General features: G+C 44.4%; 1 protein-coding gene across 2 annotated transcripts in view; it reads right to left on the bottom strand.

Annotated features, from left to right (window-relative positions):
• Window positions 1–14,842, bottom strand: part of nedd9 (neural precursor cell expressed, developmentally down-regulated 9) — a 54,233-nt gene that overhangs the window by 5,127 nt on the left and 34,264 nt on the right. For both annotated transcript variants that reach the window (XM_031788813.1, XM_020500169.2), the window contains exon 3: window positions 132–230. In XM_031788813.1, the coding sequence (XP_031644673.1) occupies window positions 132–230 (99 nt within the window). The remainder of the gene's footprint in view (window positions 1–131; window positions 231–14,842) is intronic.

Below are 14,842 nucleotides of genomic sequence, written 5' to 3'. Positions count from 1 at the left end.
CCATTTCAGACAAAGCCACAGTGTTTCATACAAAGTAGCTAACTTCATAGAGAATAGGGTGCCATTTTAGATTTTCCCTGATGGATTGACATACGAATGTCTATGTTATGTGTAGAGGTAGAGACACTTACCCCCTGTGGTCTCATGGGAGGAACATCATAGAGGTCCTGTTGGGTGTGCTGGCCAGGGCTGTAGGCGTACGACTGTCCCACTTGTGTTGGTGTCACCACCTGTCCACACCAGGACACACACAAGAAACACACAAGAAACAACACTATAAGGACCTCTGTCTCGACAACTGGTTCATGACAGTTCCACAACATTGATAGTCTTACAAATTACACACAGTACACACAATTCACCTCATACGTCCTATGACTTGTTACTGCAGGCCCTGAGTCATTCTGACTAAACCTATTTATCTCTCTCTCGTGGCTCCCATAGTTGGTCTGTATTCATTAGTGCACAATGGAACGGCAAGCGAAAACCAGCGTTTCTTATTGGAAATGTTCAGGTAGTCCCTCCCTGGACTCCCTTTAAGTATTCTTCTGTTTGGTGCCTAGTGAATACGACCCTGTTCTCTCTGGGTACATCCCAAATGGAAACCTATTCCCAATAGGATGCTATTTGGGATGCAGCCACGGAACCGTGAAGTAGGGGACTGAGTTGTCATGAGGTGTGGTGCTGCGAGAGAACAGACGTCCCAGAAACATGGGTGTCACATTGGCTCCTCAGGAGAAGGGAGGCAAGAAAGAAAGGAACAGACTGCTTTTTCCTCCCCTTTCCATCACTTTTTCACTCGTGTCACATTCCTCCACCTCTCTTTCCCGTAAGTGTTAATCACCCTCCCAATCTCTCTTTCTCCCTCCCATACCTCTGTCAGTTCTCTACTCTTACCCTGTATATCCCAGCCTTCCGAGCTCCAGACTTTCTCGCTGCGTCAGACAGACAGAAGAATGTACGGAATGCTCTTCCCCCTTCCCTGTATCCCGCTACCCCCTCCTCTCTCCCTGTCCCTTCCTCCCCCTCCATAGACACACCACCATCACCACACTGGAACATGCAGGGTTCACTGACAGGGCTGGAAAATGGGAACCATACGTATGGCTTCCTGCTCTAAAGACAGAAAGACTCCAGGGAGGTAGCGAGAGGCTGCTTCCCAAATAGAACCCTATTTCATAGGGCTCTGGTCAAAAGTAGTGCACTATATATTGGGAAAAGGGTGCCATTTGGAATGCACTGAGGCTACACTGAGATATCTATGGTCTCTTCTTTAGTCCCTGTGTAGCCATCCTAATACCTCCTCTTTTTGAGGAGTTATGAGCTGAATGATGGCATCCATAACCCCAGCATTAGACCCCATCCATCCACCAGACTAAGATGAATGTCTCAGTGGAGAGAGAGAAAGAAAGAGAGAGAGAGAGAAAGAGACAGAGAGAGAGATACAGAGAGTGAAAGAAAGAGAGCGGTATAGAGAGATACAGAGAGAGATACAGTGCCTTGTGAAAGTATTCGGCCCCCTTGAACTTTGCGACCTTTTGCCACATTTCAGGCTTCAAACATAAAGATATAAAACTGTATTTTTTTGTGGAGAATCAACAACAAGTGGGACACAATCATGAAGTAGAACGACATTTATTGGATATTTCAAACTTTTTTAACTAATCAAAAACTGATAAATTGGGCGTGCAAAATTATTCAGCCCCCTTAAGTTAATACTTTGTAGCACCACCTTTTGCGGCGATTACAGCTGTAAGTCGCTTGGGGTATGTCTCTATCAGTTTTGCACATCGAGAGACTGACATTTTTTCCCATTCCTCCTTGCAAAACAGCTCGAGCTCAGTGAGGTTGGATGGAGAGCATTTGTGAACAGCAGTTTTCAGTTCTTTCCACAGATTCTCGATTGGATTCAGGTCTGGACTTTGACTTGGCCATTCTAACACCTGGATATGTTTATTTTTGAACCATTCCATTGTAGATTTTGCTTTATGTTTTGGATCATTGTCTTGTTGGAAGACAAATCTCCGTCCCAGTCTCAGGTCTTTTGCAGACACCATCAGGTTTTCTTCCAGAATGGTCCTGTATTTGGCTCCATCCATCTTCCCTCCTGGACAATACTTTTGCACGCCCAATTTCAGTTTTTGATTTGTTAAAAAAGTTTGAAATATCCAATAAATGTCGTTCCACTTCATGATTGTGTCCCACTTGTTGTTGATTCTTCACAAAAAATACAGTTTTATATCTTTATGTTTGAAGCCTGAAATGTGGCAAAAGGTCGCAAAGTTCAAGGGGGCCGAATACTTTCGCAAGGCACTGTATATCGCACCCTCGAATATACAAGGTTTGAGGTCATCTGCCATTGGCCTAAAGAGCAGGGACCCAGATTTCATCAAAGAAACATGGTTATAAAGGAGACAGATCCAATGGTTGCCCTCTAGGTTACAAAGATATGGTAGTACCATCCACCAAACAACCAGGTGTGAAACAGAGAAAAGACTCTGGGGGTATGCTAATTTGGTATAAAGCAGACTTAACCCAATCTATTAAATTAGTCAAAACAGGAATATTTTACATCTGGCTAGAAGTTAATAAGGAAAAGATCAAATCAAATCAAATCAAATCTATTTATATAGCCCTTCGTACATCAGCTGATATCTCAAAGTGCTGTACAGAAACCCAGCCTAAAACCCCAAACAGCAAGCAATGCAGGTGTAGAAGCACGGTCTCAACAGAGAAACATTTCCTCATGTGTGCTACCTATATCACCCCAATAGAATCCCCATACTTTAACGATGACAGCTTCTCCATCCTAGAGGGCGAGATCAACCATTTCCAGGCCCAGGGACATGTGCTAGTCTGTGGCGACCTAAATGCCAGAACTGGACAAGAACCTGACATCCTCAGCACACAGGGGGACAAACACATACCTGGAGGTGACAGCCTTCCCTCCCACATATTCCCCCCAGGCACAAGTACGACAACATAACCAACAAAAACGGGTCACAACTCCTGCAGCTCTGTCAGAGGCTGGGTATGTACATAGTCAATGGTAGGCTTTGAGAGGACTCCTACGGTAGGTACACCTATAGCTCATATCTTGGCAATTGTACTGTAGACTAATTTATCGCTGACCTCAACTCAGAGTCTCTTAGAGTTCACAGTCAGTCCATTGAAACTCCTATCAGATCACAGCAAAATCACACTCTACTTGAACAGAGCTATGCTTAATCATGAGGCATCAAAGCCAAAGGAAATGAATCATATTAGGAAATGCTATAGATGGAAGGAAAGTAGTGTGGAAATTTACCAAAACAACAATTAGGCAACAGCAAATTCAATCCCTTCTAGACAATGTCCTGGAAAAAATGTTTCACTGTAAAACTTGACAGTAGAAAACCTGAACAGTATATTTGACATATCAGCTGCCCTATCAAATCAAAACATTTCAAGCAGACAATCTAAGAAAATGAACAATAATGACAAGTGGTTTGATGAAGAATGAAAAAACGTAAAGAAATTGAGAAACCGATCCAACCAAAAACATAGAGACCCAGAAAACCTACACCTTCACAGCATGTCAGAAATCAGCTCAATGTAATTGAAGAATCCATAGAATGTAACCCCTTCTGGGAAAATTGGAAAACTCTAAACAAACCACAACACGAAGCGTTATCTATCCAAAATGGAGATGTATGGATAAACCACTTCTCCAATATTTTTGGCTCTATAACAAAGAACAAACAGCAAAAACATATACATGATCAAATAGAAATTTTACAATCAACTTTTAAAGACTACCAGAACCCACTGGATTCTCCAATTACATTGAATGGACTACAGGACAAAATACAAACCCTGTAAACCAAAAAGCCCTAGGGGGTTGATTATATTCTAAATTAAATGATAAAATTAACAGACCACAAATTCCAATTGGCTATACTTAAACTCTTTAACATCATCCTCAGCTCTGGCATATTTCCCAATATTTGGAACCAAGGACTGATCACCCCAATCCACAAAAGTGGAGACAAAATTGACCCCAATAAGTACTGTGGGATATGCGTCAACAGCAACCTCTGGAAAATCCTCTGCATTATCATTAACACCAGACTTGTACATTTCCTCAGTGAAAACAATGTACTGAGCAAATGTCAAATTGGATTTTTACCAAACTACCGTACAACGGACCACGTATTCACCATGCACACCCTAATTGACAAACAAACAAAAACAAAGGCAAAGCCTTCACATGCTTTGTTGATTTCAAACAATCTTTAGAATCAATTTGGCATGAGGACCTGCTAAACAAATTGATGGAAAGTGGTTTTGGGGGGAAAACATACAACAATTTAAAATCCATGTACACAAACAATAAGTTTGTGGTTAAAATTGGCATGAAACACACACATTTCTTTTCACAGGGCCGGGGGGTGAGACAGGGATAAGCAGCTTGAGCCCCACCCTCTTCAACATATATATCAACACATTGGCGAGAGCACTAGAACAGTCTGCAGCACCCGGTCTCACCCTACTAGAATCTGACGTGAAATGTCTACTGTTTGCTGATGATATGGTGCTTCTGTCCCTAACCAAGGAGGGCCTACAGCAGCACCTATATCGTCTGCACAGATTCTGTCAGACCCGGGCCCTGACAGTAAATCTCAGTAAGACAAAAACAATGGTATTCCAAAAAAGATTCAGTTGCCAGGACCACGAATACAAATTCCATCTAGACACCGTTGGCCTAGAGCACACAAAAAACAATACATATCCCAGCCTAAACATCAGTGCCACAGATAACTTCCACAAAGCTTTGAATGATCTGAGGGACAAGGCAAGAAGGGCCTTCTATACCATCAAAGGGAACATAAAATTCAACATACCAGTTAGGATCTGGCTAAAAGTACTTGAATCAGTTATAGAACCCATTGCCCTTTATGGTTGTGAGGTCTGGGGTCCGCTTACCAACCAAGAATTCACTAAATGGGACAAACACCAAATTGAGACTCTGCATGCAGAATTCAGCAAAAATATCCTCCGTTTACAACGTAAAACACCAAATAATGCATGCAGAGCAGAATTAGGCCGATACCCGCTAATGATCAAAATCCAGAAAAGAGCCATTACATTCTACAACCACTTAAAAGGAAGTGATTCCCAAACCTTCCATAACAAAGCCATTACCTACAGAGAAATTAACCTGGAGAAGAGCCCCCTAAGCAAGCTGGTCCTGGGGCTCTGTTCACAAGGACAGCAACACAATTAGACCCAACCAAATCATGAGAAAACAAAAAGATAATTACTTGACACATTGGAAAGAATTGACAAAAAACAGAGCAAACTAGAATGCTATTTGGCCCTAAACAGAGAGTAAACAGTGGCAGAATACCTGAGCACTGTGACTGACCCAATATTAAGGAAATATTGACTATGTTCTGACCGTGAGCATGGCCTTGCTATTGAGAAAGGCCACACTGGCAGTCAAGGGAAGACAGGCTATGTGCACACTGCCCACAAAATGAGGTGGAAACTGAGCTGCACTTCCTAACATCCTGCTAAATGTATGACCATATCAGATTGCACAGACCCACATTTTTTTTTTTTATCGATTTTTGATAAACTCCCATATGTATTGGTTGAAATACCACAGTGTGCAATCACAGCAACAAGATGTGTGACCTGTTGCCACAAGAAAAGGGCAACCAGTGAAGAACAAACAATTGTAAATGCAACCCATATATGTTTATTTATTTTTGTTACATCTGCCCCTGCCACACCCTCTACTTCTCATCCTGTGTCTCCCTAACCTGCTGCCATTCCCCCAGTGTTATCTCCCTCTCTCTCTGTGTGTGGGTGCATGTGATTGTGTGAGTGGAGACAGGTGTGCTGGAGGCACAGCTGCAACCTGTTTCATAATCAAGACCTCTACAAATACTCAGCCCTGCCACTTCCATGCTGCCAGATTGTAATCTCTGATCATTCCGTCCGCTCTGCCTCTGGTCCCTGTCGCTCGTCTCATCAGTCCTGCGTCCCTGCTCAGGACCCCCGCTCTACGGCTTCCTTGGATTCCGCTCCGGACCTGCTAACCCTGCCTTCGCTCCCCTTGCCCCTTGCCCCGGCCTCAGTCCTTGTTTCCCTGCTACCTGTCCGGGCCACCCCATCTTCCCCCCGCTGTTCAATAAATACCTTAGTTACCGTATTCCTGTCTCCTCAATCTGAGTCTGCACTTGGGTTCACTTGCTACGCCCCACTTATACATTTTTCCCTTTGTACTTTAACTATTTGCACTACGTTTCAACACTGTATATAGACATATGACATTTGAAATGGCTCTATTCTTTTGGAACTTGTGAGTGTAATATTTACAGGTTTTGACCTTTTATTATTTTACTTTAGTTTATCCATTTCACTTGCATTGGCAATTTAAACATATATTTCCCATAGAGGGAGGGAGGGAGGGAGGGAGGGAGGGAGGGAGGGAGAGATTTGTAAATACCCTCCCAGTGTAATTAAATGTGCTCATGGCTGGGATTCCTATCCATACATATATTTGAAGTCAGAATTTTACATAAACCTTAGCCAAATACATTTAAACTCAGTTTTTCACAATTCTTGACATTAAATCCTGGTAAAAATGCCCTGTCTTAGTTCAGTTAGGATCACCACTTTATTTTAAGAATGTGAAATGTCAGAATAATAGTAGAGAGAATGATTTATTTCAGCTTTTATTTATTTCATCACAATCCCAGTGGGTCAGAAGTTTACATACACTCAATTAGTATTTCTTAGCATTGTCTTTAAATAGTTTAACTTGGGTCAAACGTTGCAGGTAGCCTTCCACAAGCTTCCCACAATAAGTTGGGTGAATTTTGGCCCATTCCTCCTGACAGAGCTGGTGTAACTGAGTCAGGTTGTAGGCCTCCTTGCTCAGTTCTGCCCACAACATTTTCTATAGGATTGAGGTCCGGGCTTTGTGATGGCCACTCCAATACCTTGACTTAGTTGTCCTTAAGCCATTTTGCCACAACTTTGGAAGTATGCTTGGGGTCAATGTCCATTTGGAAGACCCATTTGCGACCAAGCTTTAACTTCCTGACTGATGTCTTGAGATGTTGCTTCAATATATCCACATACTTTTCCTACCTCATGATGCCATCTATTTTGTGAAGTGCACCAGTCCCTCCTGCAGTAAAGCACCCCCATAACATGATGCTGCCACGGATGGGATGGTATTCTTCGGCTTGCAAGCCTCCCCCTTTTCCCTCCAAACATAATGATGGTCATTATGGCCAAACAGTTCTATTTTTGTTCCATCAGACCAGAGGACATTTCTCCAAAAAGTACAAGCTTTGTCCCCATGTGCAGTTGCAAACCGTAGTCTGGCTTTCTAATAGCGGTTTTGGAGCAGTGGCTTCTTCCTGGCTGAGCGGCCTTTCAGGTTATGTCGATAAAGGACTTATTTTACTGTGGATATAGATACTTTTGTACCTGTTTCCTCCAGCATCTTTAAAAGGTCCTTTGCTGTTGTTCTGGGATTGATTTGCACTTTTCGCACCAAAGTACATTAATCTCTAGGAGACAGAACGCATCTCCTTCCTGAGCGGTATGACGGCTGCGTGGTCCCATGAATTTATACTTGTGTCATGCACAAAGTAGATGTCCTACCCGAATTGCCAAAACTCTAGTTTGTTAACAAGAAATTTGTGGAGTGGTTGAAAAACGAGTTTTAATGACTCCAACCCAAGTGTATGTAAACTTCCGACTTCAACTGTACTTCACCCTGTAGGACCTACAGACTAAACTTTTACTCACTACAGGTTAGTGTGAGTCAACCAAGCTATGACAGACTGAAAAAAGCCATGATCCTATTATTAAGACTAGGCATGGGAACCAATAGCCATGCTACATTTTATTCTTCTCACGCACACACGTGTATCTTTGATTGGGTACAAGCTCCCAGGGCATGTGTAACCAGACACACCAGCATAGCTTCCCTTTACACAACAAAGGAAAGTCCTGGACTAAAAGGTCCTTGTTGCTTTCTCTGTAGTTCCTATACTCCCTGTGGCGTGGCTATGTGTGGGAAAGTTGCAGTGAATGTGCATTGCACAAAAGGAGATCTCTGTTTTTGAGTTACCCTCTCTCACACACAGTCCAGAGATGGCTAACATGGTACCTATGAAAGCCAGAAAACCACAGTGACCAATCTGGCTCCTCAACAGGTGCATGTCAGGGTATGTCCCGAATGGCACCCTATCCATTTTGTAGTGCACTACTTTTGACCAGAGCCTTTTGGGCCCTGGTCAAAACAAGTAGTGCACTATAAAGGGAATAGGTTGCCATTCCTTGACGCAGACAGCCACTCTCTACTCCACTCTTCCCATAACGGGGTCTTGTCATTCACTGCCAGACAAACACTGCTCATTTATTTCCCTTCTTCACCCACTGTTTACCCAGCAGGCTTTGCCGCTGCGGCGGGCTCTGCCGGGGTACTTGGCGCTCCTAATGGTGGTTGGGTAAATATTGACCTGACTGGTTCCTTTATGGGGATGGGCGGACGGCGGCATCAGAAAATACAGTCTTGGTGGGTGAGTGCTGATGACATCATATATGCCAGAGACTGGGTAAATACTTGTTCCCACTCAGGTGATGGGATCTGTCCCAAATGGCACCCTATTCCCTATATACAGTAGTACACTACTTTTGACCAGAGCCCATAGGGAATTGGGTTCCGTTTGGGATGCAGACAGGCTCTTTAGGTGGATTCTATCATGGACTAGTCACACAGGACTGTGGGTGACTACAGAAGGATCAGGTTCAAAATGGTGTCCCCAAGGTGCTGCATGCATTGTTGGGATAGTACTGGGTTGTTCTGAGTGACTCATTATTCTTTCAGCCCACACCACATTTACTTTAATGTGCTGACAGATTCTAGTTGGGACAGGTTGGGTTTTTCCCCGCATATGATTTCAGTGGTAGTCATCGTGTCATGTTGCCAACAATGACTTCATGGGTTTGATAAATACATACATAGCCTAGTATTTTAAGTAGATTTAAAATGTCATTGTCAACTGTTCACTACCACTTTGACCTTTATAAGTTAACCCTGCATTGTGATGACAGTGCTGCTTCAGCTCTGAAAGAAAGCTAGTTTGAGTGTGAATGTTTGTGTAGGTTTGTGTGTGTGAACATTGGAAGGTGTGAGCATAGGTGTAGAAAGGCACACTAGTTTGTCATTTCACACGCTGATGACTTGATGACACATGTCAACGGTGGCCAGATCACCCTAATGGTGACAATCATATTGCCAGGCAGCCATTGACCCCTGTTAGAACTGGATGGGGTGATTCCATCCATCCATTCCCCCCTATATCGCCATCCTGACATCACCACTGTGCCCTTACCCACTCCTCAGTGTGTGTATGTGTGTGTGTGTGTGGCTGCTGCTGACACAGTAAAGCCACCATTCTCTCATATAACTTCCCCGCCCCATCCCTCCTTCATCCCCCTTCATCCCTCCCTTCACCCCCTCATCTTCTCATTAGCAATTGTCAACACAATGGTGTTGTTTCAGCTTTCAGTCACTGAGGGTGGGCAGAAGCCACACAGGGAGCCATGTCAGTACCAGGGAAATTCAATCCGTTGCCACCCAATACACATTATTAATGGTATGACTAATAGCGTGTAGGAGAGTGGCATTAGTGATGTTATTCTTTGTAAGTGTCACTCAAAAGGGAAGGGGTGTGGCAGAGTTCCTATAATAGCCTTTCAAGAGGGCACCTTGGTTTACAGAGGGCACCTGTCGTGCTGAATCATGGGCTGCGTCACAAATGACACCCTATTCCCTACGTAGTGCACAGGTTGAATGTAATGCACTACATAGGGAATAGGGTACCATTTGGGATGCTACCCTTGTCCTCTTGGTTTCAAGGGGATTTCAAGGGGGCACCTGCGGTTGCTGACTCACAGTCGTATAGCTTTACAGTGTTATTATAGGTTATTTTTCAACAACGTTCACTTCAGCTGAACACTAATGTTCCCTTCCACAGCTCAGAGCGACGGTGGCCTATATAACATGGCAAACTAATTAATGCAGGTAATTAAGTGGCCAATCCCACGAGGCCTCGATCTCCATGATGACGATGTGACCATGTGGTCAAAGCCAAGTAAAGATCGGGCATTACCAGGGGCGTTAGAAGAGCCCTCACACACACACTTATGCACACATAATCACTGATTCCATCGCTAATAAGGATCATCTTTTATTCCCTCTGATCAAATACTTTTTTAATCTCAAAATGGGCAGAAATTATACTAATAGGGGTAGTTTTAATGATGGAACGGCCATTTCCTGTTTACTTTCCAGGAATTTATTCATTATTAAGATGTCCTTTTTGATTTGTGAGAAAGTGAAAAAGCGGGGAGAAGGGAGATGTAGAATGTGACCTACTAGCTGTCCCTGTCAGCATAGATTTTAAACCAGGGAAAATGGAGTTACCTATCAGACAAACATTTCCTGTCCTCTCTTTCTCCCTCCACACTTTCTCTCCACTTTCTTACTCCTTAGCACTGCAGAAAGAGCATTTTTTCTTCTATCTTTACTTTTCTGGAAGGATCTCTCTCTCTCTATCTCTGTTGGTGTGTGGCGGATGGACACCAACACCAACATGGACACCAATTCCCTTTGATACAATGGGATTTATGACCTTGCCCTGGGTCAAATTACACAGGCCAGTGATTCGTCACCGCGGCGACAATAGAGAGCGCAGACACGTGTCTGAAGGAGGGAGCCCAACAGGAAGGAATAATTCATTTTCTACACATGATTAGAGGGAGAAAATACTTCTGCTTCCCAAATGGCACCCTATTCCATATAGAGTGCACTACTTTTGATCAGGGCCAAAGGGCTCTAGTCAAAAGTAGTCAAGCAATGTCTTGCAAACCTCACAAACAAGCCATTTATTGGAGCTTAACCTGGTTACCTTCACTCTAACGGCCAACTCAGTTACCCAAGCAGTTCACTTCCTCAATCCTCTGTGACTTGTGGGAGTTTATTAACTCAGTCGCACTGTGTTTCTTACTGTTGATCACAGTCCACGTCAGCGAATGATAGGATCTCTACATGTGTATAAGACAGAGACAGGAAGTGGCCATAGAAGGAGCTAGCCTTGTCTTGCTGAGGCAGGATGTGAGGAAGAGGACTGGTAGGAGTAGATAAGAGGCTCGGCGGGGCCTTTGAACACAGAGAGAGAAACAGACGCACCTTTGAGAATCAGAAGAACCAGGACCAGTGACTGATGATAAAACTGCTATCTAACACCAGTGTGACAAAGGGTGGTGCAAGGCAGCTCCTGGTCTCTGTGAGGGGCTCTTTGTGTGGCAGAGAGCCCCAAGGATGGCTCCCAGCTTCGGGCCAGCTATGGGCCAACACTGGGGCCTTGAATGGCGCAGCTGTGGTTGGGGCGCTTTAGCTCACCCTCTCTGAAGGGTTACACAAGGACAGGCAGCCAGGGCCGCAGCATCAAACTGAGTAGCCTGAGAGAGATAGCTAGAGCCAGTGCCAAACCTCAGTGTGCATTTATATACCAAAGCCCCACGTCACATGAATATAAAATAACCAGTCGAGGATCTGAAATTTCACAGAGGGGTTGGCATGCTAGACACACACACACACACACACACACACACACACACACACACACACACACACACACACACACACACACACACACACACACACACACATACACACACACACACACACACACACACACACACACACACAATTAGTTCCGTTTATCCAGATCCCTATGAGCTTCTGCACATGCAGCAGCTACTCTTCCTGGGGTCCACATAACATTTACAAATGCATGTCAAAGTACAGACAGTTATAGACAAGAAGAACAGATATAACATTTCATTCAAAATAATACAAAAAAGTTAGATATAGGAATGACACCAAGAGACAACAAAAATACTATTTACAAACTATTTATATATACATATTCATATTCTTAAATACAGTACAGTTAAGTGGATCTTTAGAGAGAGGAGAGGCGCTGTGATACCACATGTTTATTATCTGTTTTTTTAAAGCTAAACTTGCAATTTGCCTGAGTAACAAAGCTGTGTCCTTTCACAGCTGTGACATGTCGACACATGGTGGCTTTGGTGGGATATGAGAGGGGCTTCTCAGTATAGGAGGCTGTCTGCCTCAATGCCCATAATCATTTGACTCCTTGAAAGGAGGAAGTGTGTGTGTATGTGTGTGTGTGTGTGTGTGTGTGTGTGTGTGTGTGTGTGTGTGTGTGTGTGTGTGTGTGTGTGTGTGTGTGTGTGTGTGTGTGTGTGTGTGTGTGTGTGTGTGTGTGTGTGTGTGTGTGTGTGTGTGTGTGTGTGTGTGTGTGTGTGTGTGTGTGCGTGTGTGCTTGGCAACCAGGAAATCCCCCTAACCTCCCTTTTAACCAGCTTAATTAGCCAGAACACCACACCTGAACAGCCCTTAATGCAGTAACCACTCAGCCAGTCAACAACAGAGCTGGCCTGCCTCTTTCTTCATCAACCTAGACCAGGGCAATGTCCCAAATGGCACCCTATTACCTATTGGCTAGTCAAAAGTAGTGCACTATATAGGGGATAGGGTGATATTTGGGCCAAGCACAGCTCGGTGTTGGCAAATCAGTGAGTCACTCAGAACTCAGTGGAAAACAACACAGCGCTGTCTGTCTGGACTCCACAGAGCACACAGAGGCATCCGTTGCGGATTTCTTTAATGGCCAGTATTCAGGAACACAGCTGAAATCTGCAGTGGCACCACTTTGCTATACACAGATTGCACTTTTTGACATTGACACAGTCTAAATTTAATCTCAAACAAGTTGATTATACATTGTAGCGTGTAGACACGAGGCACATTCATATAGACTTATTTAATTGACCTTTTCACCAAAGCCTTAATTCTGTTCCCTTAGTAAACTCCTTATCAGTGAGAGGGGGAGTGATAGTGATGGTAGTAGCACTGTTCTGAGTATGATTATGGTTGTCCCTCAAATGGCACCCTACTATACCCTTCGTAGTGCACTACTTTTGACCAGAGCTCTATGGGCCCTTTCAGATGGAGACTGCATGTTTGCAGAGTACAGGTGGGATTGATTGACAGGCCTTTTTGTTCTGAGCTAGTGTCTCTGTTCTCTGAGTCTCTTGCTCAGGCCCCTGGTGCCTCCTGATTGGCTGACTGGCTTATCGCAGCTCCATTCCTGGATCCGAAGTGTATCCCAAACGGCACCCTATTCCCTACATAGTGCACTACTTTTGACCATGGGCCCTGGTCAAAAGTAGTGCACTATAAATGGAATAGGGTGCCATTTGGAATGCATAGCTAAGCTCCAGGCGCCTGCTCCCTATTTACCCCACAAACACACACCTTAGTTTGGTAACGTCTCTGTTAACTCATGCCTTCCTGTTGAAAATACCCCCGGATAGAAGAAATACCACCAGGATATAATTAATTTCTCTCTCTTAAGGGGATGGAATAGAGTGTCTTATCCATTTTTTTAAGATTTTGAATAAACAAGAAAATATATATATATATTTTACATAACTTCCAGTGATGTACCTCCACCTCTCCCTTTCCATTGACTTCCATATGTTGTAATTCTTTTTTAATGTTTTAAATGTGATGTGAAACTGCTTGGAAACTATCTCAGAGAAACGGCCAGATACAGTGCATTCGGAAAGTATTCAGACCCCTTAACTTTTTCCACATGTTGTTACGTTACAGCCTTCTGACCGTAAGGCGCTACAGAGGGTAGTGCGAACGGCCCAGTACATCACTGGGGCCAAGCTTCCTGCCATCCAGGACCTATACAAGAGGCGTGTCAGAGGAAAGCCCATAAAATTGTCAGAGACTCCATTCACAAGTTATAGACTGTTTTCTCTGCTACCGCATGGTAAGCGGTACCAGAGTGCCAAATCTAAGACCTAGTCAACAGCTTCTACCACCAAGCCATAAGACTGCTGAACAATTCATAAAATCGCCACCGGACAATTTACATTGACCCCCCCCCGTTTGTACACTGCTGCTACTCAATGTTTATTATCTACGCATAGTCACTTCACCCCCACCTACTTACAAAATTACATCAACTAACCCGTACCCCCGCACACTGACTCGGTACCGGTTCCCCCTGTATATAGCCTCCACACTGACTTGGTATGGTACCCCCTGTATATAGCCTCCACACTGACTCGGTACCGGTGCCCCCTGTATATAGCCTCCACACTGACTCTGTACCGGTGCCCCCTGTATATAGCCTCCACACTGACTTGGTATGGTACCCCCTGTACATAGCCTCCACACTGACTCGGTACCGGTGCCCCCTGTATATAGCCTCCACACCGACTTGGTATGGTACCCCCTGTACATAGCCTCCACACTGACTCGGTACCGGTGCCCCCTGTATATAGCCTCCACACTGACTCGGTACCGGTGCCCCCTGTATATAGCCTCCACACTGACTTGGTATGGTACCCCCTGTATATAGCCTCCACACTGACTCGGTACCGGTGCCCCCTGTATATAGCCTCCACACTGACTTGGTATGGTACCCCCTGTATATAGCCTCCACACTGACTCGGTATGGTACCCCCTGTATATAGCCTCCACACTGACTTGGTACCGGTGCCCCCTGTATATAGCCTCCACACTGACTCGGTACCGGTGCCCCCTGTATATAGCCTCCACACTGACTTGGTATGGTACCCCCTGTATATAGCCTCCACACTGACTCGGTACCGGTGCCCCCTGTATATAGCCTCCACACTGACTTGGTATGGTACCCCC

This window comes from Oncorhynchus kisutch, linkage group LG14 (assembly GCF_002021735.2).
Source record: "Oncorhynchus kisutch isolate 150728-3 linkage group LG14, Okis_V2, whole genome shotgun sequence".
Taxonomy (NCBI): Eukaryota; Metazoa; Chordata; class Actinopteri; order Salmoniformes; family Salmonidae; genus Oncorhynchus; species Oncorhynchus kisutch.
Note: the sequence above shows the minus strand (reverse complement) of the source record. Positions and strands in the feature narration are given on the sequence as shown.